The sequence below is a fragment of the Gopherus flavomarginatus genome, chromosome 16 (assembly GCF_025201925.1).
Source record: "Gopherus flavomarginatus isolate rGopFla2 chromosome 16, rGopFla2.mat.asm, whole genome shotgun sequence".
Taxonomy (NCBI): Eukaryota; Metazoa; Chordata; order Testudines; family Testudinidae; genus Gopherus; species Gopherus flavomarginatus.
In genome coordinates, this window is record NC_066632.1 from 20,828,950 (window position 1) to 20,851,887 (window position 22,938).

General features: G+C 36.9%; 2 protein-coding genes and 1 long non-coding RNA gene across 5 annotated transcripts in view; all 3 read right to left on the bottom strand.

The window, feature by feature from the left end:
• LOC127035766 (uncharacterized) overlaps nt 1-21,306 on the bottom strand; it is a 68,266-nt gene extending 46,960 nt beyond the window's left edge. Inside the window, exon 1 of one of the 2 annotated variants that reach the window (XR_007769933.1) lies at nt 20,910-21,306. This is a non-coding gene — a long non-coding RNA (uncharacterized LOC127035766). Of the gene's footprint in view, nt 1-70; nt 149-20,909 lie in introns of those variants that run through there. The other variant, XR_007769934.1, reaches the window with a different exon arrangement.
• HOXC5 (homeobox C5) lies at nt 3,157-5,337 on the bottom strand. Its single transcript, XM_050925997.1, has 2 exons — nt 4,814-5,337; nt 3,157-4,135 (listed from the first exon to the last, which is right to left on the bottom strand). Exons 1-2 carry the CDS (start codon nt 5,268-5,270, stop codon nt 3,921-3,923), a joined length of 672 nt encoding a protein of 223 aa, XP_050781954.1. The 5' UTR covers nt 5,271-5,337; the 3' UTR covers nt 3,157-3,920.
• HOXC6 (homeobox C6) lies at nt 7,898-10,122 on the bottom strand. Of its 2 annotated transcripts, none has more exons than XM_050925992.1 (2): nt 9,657-10,122; nt 7,898-8,892 (listed from the first exon to the last, which is right to left on the bottom strand). In XM_050925992.1, exons 1-2 carry the CDS (start codon nt 10,054-10,056, stop codon nt 8,576-8,578), a joined length of 717 nt encoding a protein of 238 aa, XP_050781949.1. In that variant the 5' UTR covers nt 10,057-10,122; the 3' UTR covers nt 7,898-8,575. The 2 variants fall into 2 exon arrangements, with proteins under 2 accessions (XP_050781949.1, XP_050781948.1); XM_050925991.1 differs by having other exon boundaries at nt 7,898-8,916.
• Nucleotides 21,307-22,938: the final 1,632 nt, after the last annotated feature.

Here is a 22,938-nt window from a genome sequence, read left to right on the forward strand (position 1 = left end):
GACTCACTGGATGCAATGGATTTTTTTCCCCAGAAAGCGAGAGAGAAGGAGGGGGGTGAAATTAACTTACTGAGATCGCTTGGGATCCATTTGGTAAGATGTACCTTCACTAACAGCAGTCTGAGACGCCGTAATCCACACTAAATGCCTTGTCCCACTGTCCCAGCATTAAACAGCTCTAGCAGCTGCGATGGTGGACAGTTAAGATTATATATGATGTAAATATATTGTGGGTTTGTCAGCTCCCCCAAACCATAAAACTTAGTTTAATGACATCACGTGTTCTCTGAGAGCCATTCAGGGCTTTTGCTTAGGGCCATCCACATAAATAACCTTCAAAAGTTTTAAACTACTAAATTCACATAGAAGCCATGAGTATTTCTGCTAATGTTCTCATGTTCTCAGTTAAACTAAAAGCCCTTTGCTCAATAATAATGATGATGTTAATAGTAATAATAATGCAGGATTTTTTTTTATAAAAAAATGGAACTTTGGTCTGTGGTTTTTTTTTTTTTTGAGGCCATTTTAAGTTCACACTGGGTTGACACGGATGACAGGGGAAAGGTAAGTCATTTTTTATTTCCTTCTCGGTTTTACAGCGATCTTTGGGAAAGGATTGAGAGGCAGACAGGAAAAACAAAACCTCTCAAGAAAGCAGCAAAAACAACAATCAAAAATGAATCAGTCCTGGAACATGACTCGTTAAAGAAAAAGAGGAGTTGAAATAAATTCATGCCTCCTCCCCCCGGAAAGTCAGGATTAACCTAATTAATCATAAATAACTACACTGTTGCTTCGCACTGTGGCAATGAAAAAGTTTGGAGTTGTATGTGTTGGGTTTAAAAAAGAAGCAGCTACAAGAAAGCAGAACCAGCAAAACCCACTCCTCCCTTAGCTACAGCAAAAATGGATCTGATTTTGTTAACCCTTAACTGTCAAGTCTAACTGTTTCTTGACAGTTTACCGCTGAAGGAGGAAGGGAAAATGTTGTTGACGATTTAACAGATACAGTGTTTAAGAGAAAGGAGACCAAGACTAGATACAGAACTACTTAGTGAACAGCCACCAGTATACGCCAAATTATTTTCTGTGCTTGAGCAATTTCTCAATAGATTTACACAGCATGGGTAGAAAATAAAAACCTAAAAGGAATGGTTAAAAGACCCTATTATTCTATTTGTAATTACCCAAGGCCCACAGAGTCAGAGGGCCAGAGCGTTAAGCTAAAACTGGTTCAGGCAGAAAGAAATTTACAAACCTAGTTTTGATTTGCTTAGCAGTATTTCACTGTAATGAACGGGGAAATGACAGTTCTTCCAGAAAAATAAAAGGAATTTTCAATGAACTGTTAAATGACAGTAAAATTAAATGTCACAGCCTTTCTGAAAGCATTGTTTGATATTTGTAACTTGCCTAATAATGAATAAATACATAAAAACACCAGGAAGAGGTAGGGTCCTGACTCCATTTTTAATAAGAACGCCATACAGACACTCCACATTTGAGCACGCTCTACTAATTGTACCTTTAAAGACTTCTAGGCTACCACTAAAATAAACTTTTGTTTCCAGGTTCAGGAAATTGTTCCATTGTTTGAAATGTGTAAAGGAAATGCTATAAAGTTTTATGGAGCTATTGGCTTCTTCAAGCATTTGTTTCTACTGTAAATAGCTCTCAAGACACATCAGGGATGACCTTAGTAGTGTGTGTTGTCTAAACGTATAGTGTGTGTGTATACACAGTAGTAGACAAATACATGTTTGTATACACACACTAATACATATATATACACACATACATACACACACATAATTGTATATATGCATGTGTTTGTTTATGTGTGTATATGTATATCTGTCTGTCTGTATGCATTTGTGTGTGCATAGATAGATAGACAGACAGACAGACAGACAAAACAAACTTCAAGGATACTAAATTAGGCCAATCACGTTAAACAATAATAATTATAGTAATAATAATCGGGATTGGAAAACAGTAGTTCTAAATACATTTTTTTAAAGTATCGAGCTTTTCTGTATAAGTTTTTAATTACCAAAGAAAATGTCATGTTGTGCTCAAATCTTGTGGAATCCTAAAGACAAAGTAACTTTAACAAAGAGCAGGTTAAACATAAGAAGTCTACCCTAAACTCCCACTTTAAACCTTGCGGGTGAAATCCTGGCCCCACTGAAATCAATGGCAATTTTGCCATTGGTTTTCAGTGGAGCCAGAATTTCACCCTGAACCTCTATTCGAATATGGGCCTCATTCTGCTCCCACTTCAGTCAATGGTAGTTTTACCATGGATTTCAATGGGCATTGGATACGGCCTATAGCCACTAAAAGGTACATATCACTGTACAGACCCCAACTCATGCAACACATCCATTTAAACCAATGGGAGTTGTGCCTGAGTGTTCTTAAGCTGCTTCCCAATCTCTTTAAAGAGTGTTTAGGGGTATAAACTGGGCTGTTTTGGGATGGGTATTTTCTCTGAACTATACATTTGGGGGAGTCTTTGAAAACTAGATTCCTGGCATCTGTCAGTTGGGGAAAATGAATATAGACTCCAAAAGGAGTTTATTTTGTTTAGAAGAAGGAGCCAAAGCTGCCATAATATTTGTATGTTGGAAGTAACAGCAGTGCTGCACTTTGTTCAGAGCTGGTTCTATCTAGCCCTCTACAACCAGAAAACCCCATATCTGAAAAGCACACATAACTCAAAGCTTCTTTGGGTCGAGGTACATAAGTTTACAGTAAGGAAATGGACCCCTCATTCTGCCCCTGTTATCTCCAGAGAGATTTTAAAGCAAACTAGAAGCAGGATTGAATACAGCTCTAAGAAGGAAAATCAGCACAAAGGGGTTATCTCAGCTGGCACGCCAAAGTTTTGTATTATTTAGTGTTTATTTAATATGACAAAATATAAGTTCCATGGTCTTTCACATATGAAACTGCAACCAATAAATATACGGAGTACATTATTGAAAACAAGTTATTAAAATGGACTACATTTAAACAAAGATGTACAAATTTTTGCTTTTTATATATTTTTAGCATTTAGCAAATCTACATTAATTACGCAACAAATAAATACACAATAATATTAGGTCCAGATAATTCATTTCCCCCACATGCTTTACTCTTCTGCACAGATATTTCGGATGATTGCTCAGGCCGATTATTTCATACTCCAGTCCTTTCTTTTCATATGCAAATAATAAAAAATAATGAATTCTAAGTCCGAACAAAACAAACCAACAAACAAAAACAACTCGTCTCAGAGTTTTTGCCATTTTTGAGGACAAGTGCATCTAGGAAACAAGCTGTGGATATACCCAATCCACGGACAAGGTAAACATTTCTCTTTTAGACTTCCGAAAGTAAAAGTGGAGATGTCAGGTCTTTTACGTAGAACTCCAGGATACAGAGGTTAATTTACATACAGTAAAATATATCAGCATTTTTTCCTTCTCCTATTAAGGTTAAGCAGACAGTTAAGGAAGATTCTGTGACTTTAGACAACTTACTTTGCGGTTTTTTTCTCCCTTAGGCAGCTTATTATTGTTGTTGTTGCTATTATTATCATAGCACTGATAAAATATAACCCATTAGTTCTGCGGATTGTTTTTGAGCAACATTATTACTAAAGCCCCTCCCGCCCCCCAGAACGTACAGGTTAGAACATTGAGTAACAATCTAGAGAACTATACACTAAATTCTGCATGAAGCGAAGAGAAGGTTTTTGCATACTAATAAGATAACTCCTTTGTCTGATGGAGTTGTGAGGGTATGTAACACAGTCCATTCAGCTATACGACCCCCTCCCCACCCTAAAAAGAAAAGTTTTCCGAAGGTAGATTACAACAAAACTCATGTAAATATTTGCTGACTCTCTCTTTAGAGAGTCATCCTGCTCCTTAGAGAGAATCTTTGCTTTTCAATTTGGAATCTTTCTTCCACTTCATTCTCCGGTTCTGAAACCAGATTTTGATTTGCCTTTCGTTTAAGCACAGGTTGTTGGCAATTTCAATGCGCCTCCGGCGTGTGAGGTATCTGTTGAAATGAAATTCTTTTTCTAGTTCCAGAGTTTGGTAGCGAGTATAGCTAGTTCTGGAACGTTTGCCATCTGTTTCTGGAAAATAAAAGACACCACATGAAAAGCCAAAACAATTATGTTTCAAAAATAAATAATAACACAACAGAATATAAATAAGTCCCCTTGGTTATCCCCAGGACAATTATATCTGCCTAGGACATCAAGGTTTGGCCAGGGTCACCATGTAGCTTCTCTTGTTATAAACACCTTCAGATTAAAGGTGTTATAAACACCTTCAGATTGTTTGGGTTTTCTTTAAAGATCAAACGTATGCAGACTGCCCAGAAGAGAACCTGTTCCCTGTTAAACATTAAGAAAGTGTGCAAAAGAGGGGAATATATTTTCATGGGCTGGATTTCTCTCCTCGAGAGGGTGGAAGGAGAAAAAGCAGGTCTATATAGACGGGATGACTTTTTATATGTTTTTTTTATTTAATATTTTTTAAAGAGAAGCCTAAAAGAACGTGTGTATTTTTAAAACCCCCTCCAAAAAATTGGAATATTGCCTTTTATACACGTTTTGTTTCTATGATCCAATTATGCTGTCATAAATTTGGGCGTATATAGCCTCTAAGCCTTTTAGTGGACAGTTTTACGAGCAATTGATGCCTTAGTCGTAAAATTTACGACCTTAGGTTTTTTTTATTATTTGCCCCGTATGGCCTATAAAACCAAGGCAAATCCTGTGAAACAAAATCAAGAAGTGAAAGTTTACCATGGCTCATGTGTAGTTTGGTCATCCACGGATATATTTGTGGTGGTTGCTGCTGCTGCAGTTGTTGCGTTCCTTGTTGTGTAGTTTGCACCGGCTCCGCTTTGATCTCGCCAGTGCTCTTAGATCTGTCCTCCAACGCCGTGTTACCAGCCTTCTGACTGTAAATTCCTGGGTTTAGAGGAGTCTGGTCGTCTCTGGCTAGAGAGTGCCCTGAAGAACCCATGACTGTACAGGAAGGTCGGTCGGGGTTAGTTCTAGGGCTTGAAGACATGTCCAAACCGTTCAGAGAGTTGGAAGAACCAGAGGATGGGAATGTGATGCTTAGATCCAGCCCACTGTAGCAATACCTGGATGACTGAACCTCAGACACAGATCCATAATTCCCATAACTTTGCATGGTATAGGCAGGAGCATTTTGACTTTGCTTATAGAACGAATTGGCTACGTAAGAACTCATGTCGGATTTTTTGCACCCTTTTGATTAGGCTTGATTTGTGGCCCTTTGAAGTTCAGGGGGTTTTTTGTTCTCTAAAGTGCAGAATTTATAGGTGGAGATTCTTCTTTCTTTATTCTATGTGCGCTGCCCAAATATGGCATGTTTAAATAGAATCACGTGACTGTGTTGGCCAGTCATAAATTTGGCTTGATGACCCCAGGAGGTTATTGATGGAAGCCTGTGAAACGTATCTGATATGTTGGCAAAGCAAACTAAAGGCCCCAAGTAAAAACCAAGACAACGAGACTGTAGCGTCACCTGGTGCTAGGCTTGTGGTACAACGCTTCATAAAATACGACTTCCCATGCCCCCTCAGTGTGTACATTGAGCTTGGGTGTAGGGTGGCCAACATATGAAAATATTTTGCCTTTTAAGAAATGGAAGATTTGGCTAATTATATGTTGACAGAGATTCAGAGACGGACGTGGACATATTTTCTTGCTTTTGTGTGGGTTTATGCCAGTGGTGCGAAATATCTTTAGATACATGCCATAATATGTTCTCTATTTTCTTTGTGCACATATATTATGTGGCTATAATAGCAACGTGTGGTTTATATGCATCTTTAGAGAAACACACGCATATAGCTGTGTTTGGGTGGGAAGGGGGTTCATATGTGTGTGTATGCACGTCTGTATTATTATAGATATGTTTGTGTATTTACTGTAAACCGAAACGCTTTAGGATTTCTAATTCACAAAACGCGTTAGTGTGAACTGTTAGCCGCTATATTTTATTTTGGTAGAATAATATATCAATTAGTTCATACATATATACACACATACATATATATTATATAATATATGTAATGTATTGTGTGTAATATATATATATTACACACAATGCATTACATTGTATTGTGTGTAATATATATATATTACACACAATACATTACATATATAATATATACTGTATACATATATTGTATATATTGCATATATGTATACATTGTACATATGAATGCACATATGATTTATCATCTAAATCTCCTGTAATATGCAGCTCTACACAGCAGATTTGAATATATATATATTCACATTTGCTGTGTAGAGCTGCATATTATATATACATACATCATATATATTATACTCACTCTAGCTCTGTGTATCTCTCTGTGTGCGTTGTGATGTGTTAATGTCAGTGTACGTGTTCAGTGTCAGTGAATCCCGTAAAGTTCCCTCCCATAAATATTTCATGGCTTAGGTGAATGAAATAAACACGTACAATGCCTTATCTTCTTTATATGTGAAAAAGAAAGCTCTGAAGTGTTAAGCATGGGTTGTTTCTGTCATGTATCTACAGTAATGACCGAAAGTTTACAATTTCTATTACCTTTACCACTGCAGTTTACAGCTTGAAGAAGTAGGGAGACCTATGCTTGATGCTTACTGAAAAGCAAATCTCCTTTCAAGGGTATTTAGTTAAGTGATTGCATTAAAATATGATTCCTTTTGCTAGACTGCCTTAAGACTAGGATACTTGCGTGTTGTAATATACACACAACGACAACCATTAAAATCTATTTCAAGGTTTGTTGCTTTAAATGTTATGACGGTTCATATATATACACTTCTAATTTTTCTATTAAAATGCAGACCAGGGAAACAACAGTTTGTTTTATTTCTTTTTAACCGTCCTGTTTTCTTGACTGTGTAGCCAGACTATTGTTTGGTAAACGCATATTTTGCTCTCCCTTCTTATGCCGTTTTAAGTAACGTATACAAGCGGAGGTGGAAAATAAGCAAATTATGGGATTGTAAAACGGCCCTTATCTTTTGATTTCAACCGAATTCAACCGAATCCTGGTTGTTTAAGACAAACTCTAAGAGTGTGGTGGGGCTTCCAGGAAAGATATGCCCCTAACGTACCACCATATGAGTTAGATACAGAATGTTCGTACCACTGGTAAATGCCTTTGTACTGAGTATACGACAGAGGATATAAAATATAAGTAGTGTTAAAGCCTTCGTAATGTATTATATAAGTCTGCAATACACCGTAGTGTAATATTAGCATTGTTTGTTTAATGGTATGATACTGTCAGTTACCCTCTCCTGAGTGCCAGCTTTTCTATAAAAATGGTCTAAGTAAGTCTGGGAAAGTGTGTGATTGCTTAAAGCTGGGTGTTCATCAGCAATTTCAAATGCAGGTGTTTGTTTATTTATTGAATAACAACAACAAACATTCTGTGACCTGTGAATTGCCTGATGAGGACGGCAATAAAAATACTATTTGAACTTTGGACATTCATTTTTTTTAATCAGGAAGCGAGAGGTATGGCACAGATTTGTAATGCCCTTTAACAATACAGTAACAAGACTAAATAAAGGAGAGAAAACAAAATGCAGAGTTCCTCTTCTGGAATAATTTTGAATGAGAGAAGTATGGAGGAGGGGTGTGAGTGTGTGTGTGTATGTGTAGGGAAGGATAAAGGAATTTGATTGTTGGGAAAAACACACAGAAAATAAGTGAACTTTCTAACAGGCTGTTATCAACATGAGGGGTTCCAACTGAATCTCAGAGGCCAGTCTGTAAACTTTAAAAATAATATTCAGTTTTATTAAATACTCAACAATAGTCCTCTGGACATGATCTTTATACATGAGAGGGTGTAACACAAGATATTTTTTTTCCTACTGCTATAGACCTCCATTCACTTTATACTGTTGAACATTACAGTGCTAAACATAAATATAAATACAAATACCACAAATACAGCTAAAAATATTCACACATAAACTGTCACAGTTTGCAATGATGAGCCCAGGTATTGTTTAAATACAATTAGGTTACTCTTGAAAATGCTATATTTAGGTGGAAAGAGATTTCAGGGAATTATTTTCAACATGGTGGGAAACTCGTTTTCTGGATGATAATAATAATAAGATAACTGCACAGAGTCCATCTTACAAGGATCATCCCAACACAACTAGGCAACACTACAGGGTGATCTGCCTCCTGCAAGCCAATTTCTTTTTAGGAAGAAAACTGCGTTCAAAGTTAGATAAATAGGCAAGATGGGGGCTAAGTGAGGGTTTATAGTCAAAACCTAGAAGGGATTGTGGAGCAAGTTATGAACTGAATATTGGGGAGTGGAGGGTGAGTGGAGGGGGAAGGTCTGTCTTTCATGTCCACATTTGGCTCTTAATTTTTTTTAATGTAGCCAAACATATAACTTGTGCCAGTGATAAATATAGCGTGTATGTGGATAGGGGTGAGGGTGGGGAGTGTGTGGGGGGGGGCATGAGGGGCTGAGCCGTCAATTTTCACTCCTTTTGCTTTTCCTCCTCTGTCTCTTCTCGCTTCTCTTCCTTTGCACCCAAGCTATCTGCAGCTGCCCCAGCGCCTGCGCCGCCTCCCCCAGACAGAGTGGAACTCAAGTTACTTTCTTTTTTCCATTTCATCCTCCTGTTCTGGAACCAGATTTTGATCTGACGCTCCGTTAGGCAAAGTGCATTGGCGATCTCAATCCTCCTCCGCCTTGTCAAGTAGCGGTTGAAGTGGAACTCCTTTTCCAGTTCCAGGGTCTGGTAGCGGGAATAGATCTGGCGACCCCTTCTACGATCCGCTCCATAGCCTACTCCTAGGGATTCAGAAACAAGACAAACTAAAACTAATTAGTGATACATATATACCTTAGCGAAGACATATCTATTTTGATCACTGCAATCACAAAATCGATTCCCCTTCAACCCCCTCCCCTCCATCCTACATCCCTATTGTCAACCCCCCCCCCTCCTCCCCAGTTCTTAGCTCCTGTTTACCCAGATTCAAGTTATCACACTCAGCCCCTGCAGCACAAATGGTTTCTAATCTAGGCATGCTACTCCTTGCAAAGCTTTGGAGAGTCTTGCTTTAATTATTTCCCCCAAAAAAACTAAAGAGAGAGAGACAGAGAGGGAGAAAAGAAAACTAGGTGTTGCCTTAATTACTAGAAATAGACTCTTCCTCTTAGCAACACAAATTTCATAAATTCCCATGGAGAAATCTGTCACAAGGAGGGATTCTTTTTACATATCCTCCCGTCCCAACAAACAATGGACTTACTCACCTATCATTAAAACTTATCTTACCCAAGTAATATTTTGTGCTTAACTCCAAAGCAGAGCTCACTGCACTTTATTATAGATATTTTACACTCTCGAAGTCTTTTAATTAGAAAGAGCATAACAAGCCATATTTGCCTGCAACAACTTAACAAATAAAAGGCCTGTAGCGGCAACTGTGAAGGAGCTATATTATTGTTTTTATGGGGCCATAAAAAGTAGCGGAGGCTGTTCTGCTAGGGAGATGGTCGTAAAGATGGTTCAGTTTATTTAATTTATATCTCCAAGCTGTAAAACTTACCACTGTGGGAGTTCATGCGCTGCATCCATGGATATATTTGAATGCTAGTTTTTTGTTCTTGCGAAGTGTTCCTGTTTTGGTCACTGGTAAAATCCTGTGCAATTGAAGTCTGTGTATTGTGTCCCATAGAATTTTGCCTGCAGCTAGAAAGCATGTCTTTTTCTTGGTAAAAAGCATTAGATCCATAGTCATATGGTCCTCGGCTGGAACTAAACACAACATTATCTTGCGGTGAATAAAAAGGAGAAGAGTAAATCCGGTTTTGAGCAACGGCTGCTCCATAGGTAGAAAAATGCCTGACGGGGTCATAAGCCGTTGAATTGAGAGCTACATTGGGTAGCACATCTTGGCCACTGGTTAGATGGCAAGATAACGATGGGTTTGTAAAATAGGAATTCATATCTTCCTCTATACCTGGGTGTATGATTTCTTTAATATTTATTTCTGTCTCCAGTTTGTAGTCTGAACTAGATTGTTATAGGGAAGGCTCTACTCCAGGACAGACAAAATGACAAAGTCAGCTGACCTGATTTGAGCCAATAGAAAGCTAGATGTCAAGAAAGGGAAAAATTGCTTTTGCTTGTGTTGATTCCCCAGTTGAAACTAAGTATGCATTGAAAGTAAGTCTTGAAAATTCTAAATATAAGATGGCTTAGAAGAAGGAGAGAAAATATTAAGTGTGTGAGGGGAGATTTTGAAGGGGAGTACTCAGGGAAAAAACACATCTGAATTAAATTTGAAATTTCATAACCAAATCTAACTTTCTCTCTCTCGCTCGCTCTCTTTTATTTTTTTTTTAACACTGAGCTTTTGAAGCACAGAATTTTTTATGGTTTCCTGATATCTGATAACAAAATAGCCCAGCATTCAAAGTAATACCTCTCAAGTGCCCACAGAATATTAATTCATAAATTATCCATCTTTCTTCGTTTTCTCATGGAGCATTGGTCAATATTATGGAATCAAGTGGTTGTGTTCTTTATGAGAAAATGTCACATAAAGGGAGCAAAAAGAAAAAAACATGGCGACTGCTCAACTGATAATGTGGCTTTTAGAGCATTCCTGAACTATGGATTTGGAAGGAAGTTGCAGTAAAAAAAGACAACATTCCGAATTCACGTTAGTCTGGAAGTTAGATGTTCTCTTTTAGTGCAGTTTGACATTCCTGTCCTGAATATTTCCCTTGCAAATTTCAATGGTTTGTACTGTTAGAATATATTTACATTTTCAACAGGAACCACAACAAAACTCACACTTTTCCTATTTGCAATTTAAGTACATTTTGAGGTATTGGTTGAGGACAACACCTCGTGTTTACGTTTACAGAAATTTATGGTTTCAGATATTTACAACAGATTTAGGAAACTTCCTTTGCAAATATTTAGTTAGATTAAACAGGATTATATTATCTCTTCTCTTGGTGAATTGCACCTAGGACTAATTGAAATGAAGGCAGCTAATCTAATTTTAATTTCAATCCAGTCCCATAAATTGCTCCTTAAATGTAAAACATACCTGCTGATCTGTAAATATTGCAAGGTATATTCATCATTCTCGTGGCTGGCTATTTAAAAATTCAATTATGCCAGGAAACCCTTGGCCTTTTTCTTCACGTACACATTTTATTTTAAATTTAGGATTTGTGTAGAGTGGTCTGGTGAGACGCAAACTGAAAGTTGCAGGGTAAAAATTCGAACATCTGAAGGTGTTTTCTTGCTATTACTCAATATACTGAATTCCTTTTTAGCTATGTCTCCCCTAAAAGGTTTTAGTTGACAAGGAAGAGGGGGAAAGCTATATTTCCCCCCCTAGCTATAACAGGAACCCGGATGCCAAAGGATTTTATTATCTTTTTCCTCTGTGTAACAAAGCAAAGTAATCAATGGTGGGCAATAAAGCCATAAACGAGACTACAACTGGAAAAAAAAAAAAAGCTCGTGTATTCATCTTCTATAACATTAAGGCTTCCCTTGAGTGTCACTAGGAAAATAAAATAAAGTTTCTAACCAAAAAAGAAGACAGCTGCAAGTATACACCAGGTTATTTAGCACATGTGCCTTGTTGCTGACCATAGTTGGGCTTCCACTCTACAATGCTTAACTTGTGACCAGCCTGGTACAGATATACGAATTATGCCCAATGTGAAGATTTACTGGTATTTTCCAAAAAAAACCGAAATTTAGGTTGGTTTCTTGTCTCCCCTTCTCCCTCTTCCCCAGCCATCATACGTGGGGATTTATGGAAACAAAACGAAACGGAACAAAAACGCTACATATGCTATCCCCCTGGCGTTGACACATTGCACACCCAGCCACATACACATGCAGATGCATGTGTCTGCAGATACATATATGTTAGATAGATTATAACTGTGAATAGATGTATGTATGTATATGTCCTATAAGAACAATCTCCTTTGAAACCATGGTTACTTTGGAAACCAACCATTGCATTGCTTCCAGATATGAAACTGGGGCAATGTACAATAAACTGAATGAATGCAGGCATGCATGAATGGAGATCTTTTGCCTCCTCTTGATATGTTGCCTTACCTTATGTATTACTTATGGTCCAAAGGTACTTGGAGTGCAAATTGAAAGTAGCAGGAATTCTTGGAAGATATACAGATATGATCCTATAGGGGTGTGATTCATGTGGCTTCTTTCACCTAAAAAGATGCATTTATAATAAGAGCAGTCTTGTTAAAGTTTTGAAGGAAAGTCTTGGTTTGGAGGGATTAATTTTTGTATAGGTGCTCCGGGGCTCTTGTACTAAAGACCTGTGTGATAACCGTGCGACTAGGAGTGGAGAAAGTTAAGTGCTTTATTACTTCTCTAAACAGAGGGCAATGCTTAAAAGTCTGGTCGATTTATAGTGAACAGTAAACAGCTGCCATAAAGAAACTTAAAATAGAATGCTCTCCCTCCTGAAAATCAGATTTCTTGGGAGAAAAACTCCTGCAAATGTAAACGAGGCATCATTAGATTACGTTCTACTGATTGCACTCCTCTGTCTAGCATTTTGAATGCACTAGATTTGTATTCAATTTATATTTTAACCTGTGTTGGGATTTCTCGAAAGTATTTCATCAAGGTATGTCACTAGCAAAAGGTATTTATTATTTTCCCCCATGAAAACATGTACAGGGAAATATCTAGGGCTATTTCTGGTTAAATTGGTCTGCAAACAATTATGTAAACTCATCAGCAGAAGCAAGAACAGATGTTTTATTAAAACTGCTACACAGCAGTGGAAATATGCACAACTCCTCGAGTAGTTCTTTAATAGCAGTTGCTCTTTGTTCCCAGAAAATAAAAAGCCCACAGAAATCTGAAATAACATCCACTTCTCATAAGCCATATCTCCCCCCACGCACACAGACACACACCCCTTTCCCCACTCTGATGTTTACAGGGGGGGGGGAAAGAAAAAAATATGTATCGGGAGATTTTTTTTTCTCTCCCAGCTGTAATTAACGAATTGATGAACTGATTTAGAAAAAGGCTTCAAAAATGCATCCCAACACATGTGTTTTCTATCCCCACTAATTACTGAAAGGAAACAAACCCAAATCGTCCCGTCCTCCTCCCCCCCCAACACCCTATAGCCTTAATAAAATGCTACTGTCCGGTTCCTATTCTGAATGCAAATTCAGACGTCTGTTTGTTTGTTTTAAGAGGAAATGAGTTTGTTGTTTGGTACAGTCAGAATGACCAGTTGAGGCTGATAATGCAATTGTAGTCAAAAGCAATCACACTCTGTTAGCCAGTGCATTGCCTGGATGTAGAAATGTGCTTATTCATAAATACAGGTTGTGTTTGGGTGCTTTTAACATGCACCGAAAGTTAGCCTGGGTCAGAAGTGTTTACTTGATGCGCCTGTGCAGTATGAATATAAGTTTTAGCATTCTGTACGTGGGAGAAGAGAGAAAGTGTTTATATTTTCAACACACATATTAGAATTCCACGTGTGTGTGTCTGTGTGTGTGTGTGTGAGAGAGAGAGAGAGAGAGAGAGAGGGTACAAAGAGTTTATATTTTGAATATATATTAATTATATATGTGTATATGTGTACGTATATGCATTATATATACTATATATACATTATATAAAACGAATGTGTATAGTCAATCTGGAAATTCTTTCTACACGTACACACCTATATATACATGTAGAATATGAATGTATCAGTACGCATATATACACACTTACACATATATAATATAAACTATATAAAGAGCGTGGTGGTGTGTATTTATATCTGAGCTGAATATTTTGTAGTTGGGAGATGTAAACACGTGATGTCATTAAATATCTTCCCGATTTTAGCTGATCTCACCTCATATATGTTATCTCTGGCTTTTTTTAACTTGACATGTATTGCGCACGTGAGTTCTTGCCTTCTAATTATTTTTTATCCCTTTTTTTATAGCACGAGCCTTCCTAGTCAAATATTGCTTTTACTGCAAATAGCTCTTCTAAAAAAGAAAGAAAAAACAAAATCTGTTTGAGGATTACTTGGCACATATGCGTCATGGGCCACTATTTCCCAACATGAAATGTTTTGCATTGTTTTGAGTCGCTTCTTTCCTTAGTTATATTGCAGTAATTAAACCCTAGGACGAAGAGTCTGGTCGCTTCTGATTAAAATAGAAGAGGAAATCTATCCTTCTACTGCATACTTTCTATTCAGCGCTTGATGGACTGTTTAAACTTTATTTCAATGTCGCAGACAGATAGTTTTGAAAGAGGCAGGCTATTTGGCAGGTTTATTTGCCACTTCAAGGCAACTTCTTGACAAAGACTCACAGAGCAATAATTAGCAATAACAGAGCTCTCTCTTTTTTCATTTTCACCTCTTTCCTAGAAGACTTTATATTAATAATAATAATAATAATAATAATAATAATAATAATAATAATAATAATAATAATAATAATTATTATTATTATTATTATTATTATTATTATTATTATTATTACATAAACCCAATTTCTTCAGTCCTATATGCAAGTATGTCTAATATCTCTAAAGACAGGTTATAAAGACTATATTTACCACAAAGTACATTCCAAGTTTGGTGTAATTAGAAGACTCATTGCTATGTACTAGCCATTTTATTAATTTTGTTGCATGGCTGATGGAAATAAGTTTAAATGTATTGTTATTTTAAAAGAAAGAAAGAAAGAAAGAAAGAAAGATCCTGCCTGACGCCTCATCCTCACCACACACAAAAAGTTTCATGTGCAAACATTTAACCTTTAGTTCCAAAACTGAAAAATAATAGTTCTAAGGTAACATAGGAGCACAGTTTTCTCAGGTTTACAACCGCCATTCTGTAATCACTACACGCATTTCCAGAAAAAAAAAAGACAGAATTCTGGAAACTGTCAAAACACATATCTCATAAACAGGAAACTGGGAGATGGCGGGGGTGAGGTGGGGGGGGGAGAGAGAGAAGATAAATTAATCTATTTCACTATATAATTTATTCCTTTTTTCTACCAAGGTCTGAAGTTCTTTCTAACATTGCTAAGCGTTTGTTTATATTCATTTGAATTCATAGTGCAACTGAAATAGATGGTTATTATGCCTGAACTACTATTTCTAATATGTGGTTAATGTATTTTTTTCCTTACCAGATTTATTGAGGGCCCGCACCCCAACAAAAGAAGCCAGAATCGAAACCTCTCCGCAGAAATTGAACTTCTCTTTGTCTTAAATTGCCAAGTAACAATGTTGCTGCTAAAGTTAGCTTCAGCACCTTCACATGCTATGTAATGATGAGTAATGCATGGATATAATCCAATTTTCAATGTAATATTACGTCAAATGTTTGCTAATTAAATGCACTTATGAATAAACATCCTCAGTGCTGGGGAAACCCCAACGTGTTGATAAATGTAAAACGATTGAGTGTTACATTGTGTAATTGCAAAAAAAACCACCCTTATAATCAAAAGTACAGACAATGGTTTCATATTCCATTTAATCCAGGAAAATGTATTTCTCAGCTACTATTTAGTTTGACGAATGAGTGCATCAGACTGCATCGCATGTATGTCATGCCTTATATGTGAAAGCCAGGTACCACTGCAAACTCCTAACACCTCGGTGCATTTAGAAAACTATTGTTTAGCTTGGTTATTCTGTCTAGTTGAGAGAAAATATCCCCTACTATCATGTTTTGGTGGGCTTCTTTCTTTCTTTCTTTATATTTAAGATAGCTGCATTTATGACGTCACTGAGTTGACGCGGGCAGTGGTTACTAGCTAAAATTATTAAGAGTGTCTTGATCTATAGATAGATAGATATAGACACACAACTATTTATGCTCGGTGTACGGATTAAAAATAAAAGGAATACAATTTTATTGCGTTCTGGAAGGATAACTCAACAATGAAAAATTGTTGTCATTAACTATAGGCAGCTTTATATTTCATTGTTCGCAGATTCTAAAGCAGAAATTTAATCTTAGGTCGCAAGTAAAAAATAATAATTCAGGAAACAATATTAGTTGCCTTAATGATGCTTTTTCAGAGGCGATCACTTAAACAGAATTAAACTATATATTTGGAGACAACCTCTACGCACTTTGTTGAATTTATACATTTACATTGTCTTTAATCGAGCTACAATTTAATATTCCAGGATTTGCTTAAATACACTCATATTTTCAGGAGGGGAAATATCGTTCCCAAGCTGACATGCCTTATCTATTTTTATGAGTTCACGTACATTGGAATGATTTAAAACACGGTAACACGGAACTAAAGGGGCTTTAAAAAGAAAGAAAAAAGAAAACTTCTAGTGAATGGGTATAAAGTGCAAAGGAGGAATTTCAAATAGGTTTTAGAAGGCAAACTTTTTGAAGTCCTGTTCAGCCTAGTACGTTAATAGGGGGCCGTTTATGGACATTCCAAGGGAGGTGGGGAGAGAAGACATTGCTGGCTCTTTTAAGGTACTAAAACTTCCTTGCAAATCCGGGCTTTATTGTGGTCCAGCATTTTGCAAGTAGTCAAGTAAGGTTATTTTGCCCACTCCTCCCCACCTCACCCCACCTCCCCACCCCCACAAAAAGGCACCAAATTGCAAAATTGCTCGTTTGCAAGTTTCTGTCACTTGGTGGCAGTATACAAAACAAGTAAACAAAACGTGCAGATATTTAAACACTCGCTCAGAATGAAAGGAGGAAAGAAATTCTCTACCTGTGGAAACAATAGCAATTGTACAACACAGATCTAGGAAACGCATATTATTTCAACGCTAGAAATATACAGTGGGTTTGGGTTGGTTTTTGCCCCTTGGAAATCAACCTTCTTAAATCTGACCAAACCGAATCAGATTCTTGGTTAGACTTTTCCAGAAAGGTGTGTCCACATGCGACAGACAAAAACAAAACCAGAAACTGGAAACACTGTATGTAATCTCAGATTCATATGACTTTAAACATCCCTTTACCTTTCTCTTAGAGTTTATTGGTTGTCAGCTATTTTCTTCTGGTTTCTATTGAATACGCACTGAGATGTCTAAAGATCTTTCTCGGGTTGTACATAAACTGTCACAAAGATATTTATCATATATCTTGCAATCATATTAGCTTTCATCTATTGATCTACATTTCTGTCTGGACACGTATTGGCGCTATATCCGTATTATATTTTATTTATCTATTAACTGGACACATTATCTACAGACATACATTGTTCAGCATCAGTTTGTTTCCCAAACCTCGGAACTGCTTAAACGTAGGAAGGCCTTCTGTGATCAAACCTTAAATTCATAGGATTAAAGTGAAATCTGCAAAAGATTCTATTCTATTCTATTTTTTTTTAAGTAGAGCGAGTAACAAGAGATCTAACTTTCTTCCGATAAGACCAGGAATTCCTTGATACTCCGGAATTAGGCATTTTAATATATGTATTACGTTATATATATATGTATTACGTTATATATATATATATATAATTTTTCTCTAATTATTTTATCTCACAACATTCACTAAAGCTTTACTTTTGTCTGCTGCAAAGAGATCTTAAATGATTAGCCTCAAGTATTTCTTTCTCAAAAGCATTTGCTGGATAGAATTTCGAACATAAATATAGTGAAAAATAACATTTATTCCAGTAGTAATGACCGAGATACAAACCCCATTGAAAATAGAAGTTAACATTACCGCAGGTAGGATTTACACAAATGTTAATTTATAATATATTTCTATATCACATACTGTTTCTGGATAACGTGTGGGCTACATTGATTCGTCGTACATTGACTTCCTCCAATTGCTACCATTTTCAAAAGTTTGTAAATTGTTTTACAAGTATTACTACACTTGTATGTTTATAATGTTATAATAAAATCGCATTTTTAGCATTGTAGCGTTGCATAACAACACACACAAACACATTTAGCATAATCTTTATATGTAGCTCATAATCTTGTGTTTACCTATATTTACCATTATATAAGATAAAATATATAAAAATAAAATTTATCATAATCTTATCCTTAGGTAAAATTACGATAAAATATACACACATATAGTTAAGAATGTGAAGTCTTTCCATTAATATATAAATTTTGTTATCCCAAATATTCGTATGCATTATATTAATTATAGAGCCTAAATGCTTATATTTGATATATTTATAATATAATAAAATATGAACATTTAAGGCAACATAATTTACATTTCAATAATGTGGTAGAATCCTGCACTTTTTTACAAGCTCTAGCTGTAGAAAAGCTGTCATTTTTCTGCAAGTATATGTCAATAACACGTGGTGATCGTATTATAATCCCTCCTGTGTAGTGATGCTATAGATAAAAGAAGCAATTTATTTCCTCTGTTTTAGTCTGTAAAACTCAAAGAATATAAATCATTACATTATTCCTCCTATACGTACTAAAATGTTTCTCAGCATTGCTAGTATATGAACGATGACAATCCGTCAGCCTAAGTAGAAAATCAATACATCAAAAATTGTTTTGTATACCCAATTCCAGGCCTTGCAGAGCTGACAGTGGTTATTGTAAACAGTAAAAGCTACTATTGCATTAATATATCGAAGGAAAGGGAACAGATTTTTGGTCTCATTAACCACAACTCAAGAGAAGAATGCAATGTATTTAGACTGGAGCCCCTAAAAGATACTATTTCTGTAATTAGCTGGTTCCAATAAACAGTCATTGTTTGCTCAGAAAATGTCTTTCTGACTATACGGATTGCAGACAAGGGCTGACACAATGTGTTTTCAGTGAACAAACCGAAGACAAAATTGTATCTCTTACTTTTAAAACAATCTTAATTCAGTATAATCTAACTGAGTCCTCATTTTAAAAAATGCCTCTGAACCGTATGCGGCAGAAATTGTCTCTGTGAAACATTTATTTTTTTTTAATACCTCTTTGCACTTACCCAAAAGCGTAAGTATTTTGGTGGCGGGAGTGGTGGTGTTTAAACAGACCAAAAGCAGAAGATAATTTTCAGAATAAAATGCGGGCATAGATAGATGGATTTTAGAAGGACAGTACGATATAAACATGTTTTTTTTAAATTTTGCAATGTATATCACACATAGCAATAAAATTAAGAATCACCCCCGGTAACTTCCAAAATACTTATCACGTTAGATAATAACCCCCTGTGCAGTCTCCTGAAAGACTGAAATACAGAAGAGGCTATTTATTTATTTATTTATTTATCTAAGGGCAGAAAATGCTAAATTCTTCGCTCTGGCACGTTTTACGAATCAATCGAAGCAACTTCAACGCCGAGTCCTTTCTAGATGCCTTTTCCCACATGTTGTATTAATATGGAGAAGGGGGACAGTAGTAATTTATAATGAGACAGGAAGCAAGAATTGTCTTTGTCACCCCTCCCCCACCCCACCCTGAGTCACAACAATGTCTGGTTTATCTTTCACTTCATGTTGTTATTTAGGTACATTGTTTTGTACTGTAACTTTTACCAACAGGAATTTCTACTACAAATCTAGAGATGCTTTTTTTCATGAAGGGCTGTCATGTCAGGAAAGAAAGGAGATATATACTTTCGAGGAAATTTGGCTAATACATTACATACATTCTTAAATTAAACCAATACACATCACATATATTGTTCTCTCCGGAACGAGTGAACAAATGCATGGAGATAGAGAGAGAGAGAGAAGGAGAAAGAGGGGAAAGTATAGGGAAAGAGATTGTAATTTAAATTACATATGTTGTATCTGAACAAAAAAAATTTGGAGAAATTAGAAGACCAGAGAGAAATTGAAGACAGCATAAAATGTAAAAATCAGCATCATTTTAAACAAAGTTGTAGTAATAACCATAGGACAACATAAAAACCAATATAAAAATATCCCAGAAGAAAGTTATTACTCTACAGAAACAGAGGGTGGAATAAAATATTTGACATGGTTCCTTCTGGGACGAGAGAATACAATGTAATCACCGTAAGCATATTTTTAAGGACTATTTAGACCAGAAGGCGGAGTTTGTGAATAAAGGACGATCTCGAAATTTAAGAAGTACTTAAAAAAATCAAAGCTCTGAGGGGGGGAAGGCGGCATCTCCCCCTCCCATTTCAATCATTTGTTGAAACCCGTGGGGGCTGGGCGAGCCAGTCTGTGTCTGTGGCACACAAATAGAATCAAACCCATAATTGCTCATTAAAAATGGCACTTAAAAAGCCTGTTTCGGCGCTTCCTGGATGCGGCTGGCTGCCTGCACTGCGCATGTGCGCTAGATAGTCAATGATTGCCTCTTATTAAAAGTTTGGAGTGGGATTATTTTTTATTTGCATGGAAAATGTCGCTTCCGGGTTCTCTGTTCTCTTCCCACACCCCCACCGCCCCCATGTTCCAACCGAGCCCTTTCGGCTCCTTTAGTTTAACCAGTAGATCAGATGCTTTACTTAGGCCTTTCAGTACGTCTCTCCCCCCCCCACCCGTTCCCCACCACAGCACCACCCCTGTTAACACTGCCCCATTGTAAATGGAAAGGCAGACTGCAGCACGCATCTCTGTCTGTCTCCAGCAAACCAGCTCCCCACCGATGTGACATCACCACCCGTAAACCCTTTTTTTTCACCGAATTAACTACATTTCTGCCGATCCTGACCATATTCTATCATATCCAAGCTACACCCCTCGCCTACCCCTCGCTCGCAAAACGATGCATCATTATCTTTAACACCCATTGCTATGGATCATTAGTTACACATTTTAGCCAATAAGGGAACACTTACCAATGTTGCCTGTCTCCCCCTCTCCCACTCTTTCTCTCTCTCTCTCTCTTTCTCTCTCTCTCTCTTTCTGTTCCACTGACGCTGCAGCTCAGCTCCACAGAAAGATTTAAAAAAAAAAAAGATGGAAAACAAAAGCAAAATAATTCTTCTCTGGTTGGACAGGGGGTGGGGGGAAGCTTAGGAAGGCATCTATTTTTTTCTCTTTAAAAAAAAAGGTATTTACAACTCCTTGTGCCCCTCATCATTGCATCCTCCAAAGGCAATGTATTGCGTTTTGCCCCTAGGGGTGGAGAACAGGAGGCGGCAACAAGACGCAGCAGTAAACTCATTATTCCCAAAATGCCCTAAGCAACCACCAATTCCAACCCCAAGGAGGGAAAAAAAATCTAGATTTTTTTCAAAAAATAATAATAATGCTAATAATTAGGTGGGGGAAAAATACCATCCTATCCCTGGCACTGCTTGGACTGTTAAAGGGAGGACTACTGTGAAAGAGTCATAAGAGAAACCACAATAAAAAGTTCACGTTCATGGATGGAGTCCACATGACTTCCTGTGGCCAATCCAACTTGTGATTCAGTCGTAAACTTTTATTGCTTAGCTGTAAATTTTCTGCAAACAACCAGGAATGCGTTGCATTTTTGTGACGAGTGCAAATGCTCTCGTCTGTCGCCATGTTTATACAATTATTTTTTTTAATATTACTAATTTTTTCTTCTCTCTTCACTCCTCCTCCGAATTAAAGCAAGCAAATTAATACTGATTATATATAATAAATATATTTATATAGGTATATACACACGCGCGCGCGCCCTCACTAGATTTTAATTTCTGAGCATTAGTGCCTGTCTTAATGTGGAGACTTTTTTGTTTGGCCGGGGAGATATGGCCTTCACAATATAATGTTGTTTTATTTGTATGATCGCTAATTAATTGGGCTACTTAGAGAGATCAACATGGAGGAAGGGTGGACTTTACAGAGGCAGGAAAGAAAAGGGGTGAACTGGAGAGTTTACAAATAAAAACATTATAAAACCGTGTTAATTTTCAGGATGCAGGAAAAGCTAAATAACACTCTATTGTGTCTGCAAGCTCCTCCAGCTAACCGAATTAAACCGTGTAGTAACATCTCTCTGCAACACAATATTCTTAGGAAAGGGTGTGTCCACTCTTCCTGGCAAACTCAACACAAATTTGCTATCTTCACCCCGCCTTTGGCTTTCTAAATTATAATGTTGCTCTTTGTCATGAGTCAAACTCCATACCCTGTCCTGGGATATTAAGATTTTGAAACGAGTGAAGTTCTCCAAATAATAGTCAAAACTTGAGAACAGCTGATGCGGTATTTCCCCATACACTCCCACATTTTTTACCCTAAATGTTGGTGTGATTTTTTTTTAAATGAACAGCTTCCGATCCAATTTTACAGTTTCATGGAGGGATGTTTTTTTAATTAGCCTGTGATTGGAAATCTCAGCTAATACTAGTTCTCAAGGAAACATCTCAGAGTCTGGTCCTTTCATTGAATCATGCGATTGGATGGGCAGGAATTATATAGCAGGAGATATTATTTTTCTTCGAGTTTTTAGTTGGGGCCTATGCAAACACTTGAAAATATTGATTTGGAGTCAGAGCGATTTTTTTTTTGTCGGGTACAGGCCTGCTTTGATCCTATGGAGACCTCCACAAGTCTGCAAATAGACAACCGCAAAGACCAGATCTGCTAGTTTAGATTAAATGCTACACTCTCTCCCCTTGTAGAAACATTTTACAATCCCAACTCCTAGCTTCAGGGCCAGGAGTGGCAGAAAGCTTTGGGAGAAAAAACACAACTTTGTCGCAATAACCGAATTCAGTCATTTGTCATGCATTTTCATGCCATGCTCCCGTATTTCCAGAGTTCAATTCTGCAGGTACTTCTGGTTTGCTTGGTTTTTTTTTTTCCTAAGTGTGTCTGTCTGTCTGTCTGTCCGAACAACACAAAGGTTGTAATACAACCGGATGGAAGGGAAATTACTTTATTCACTTT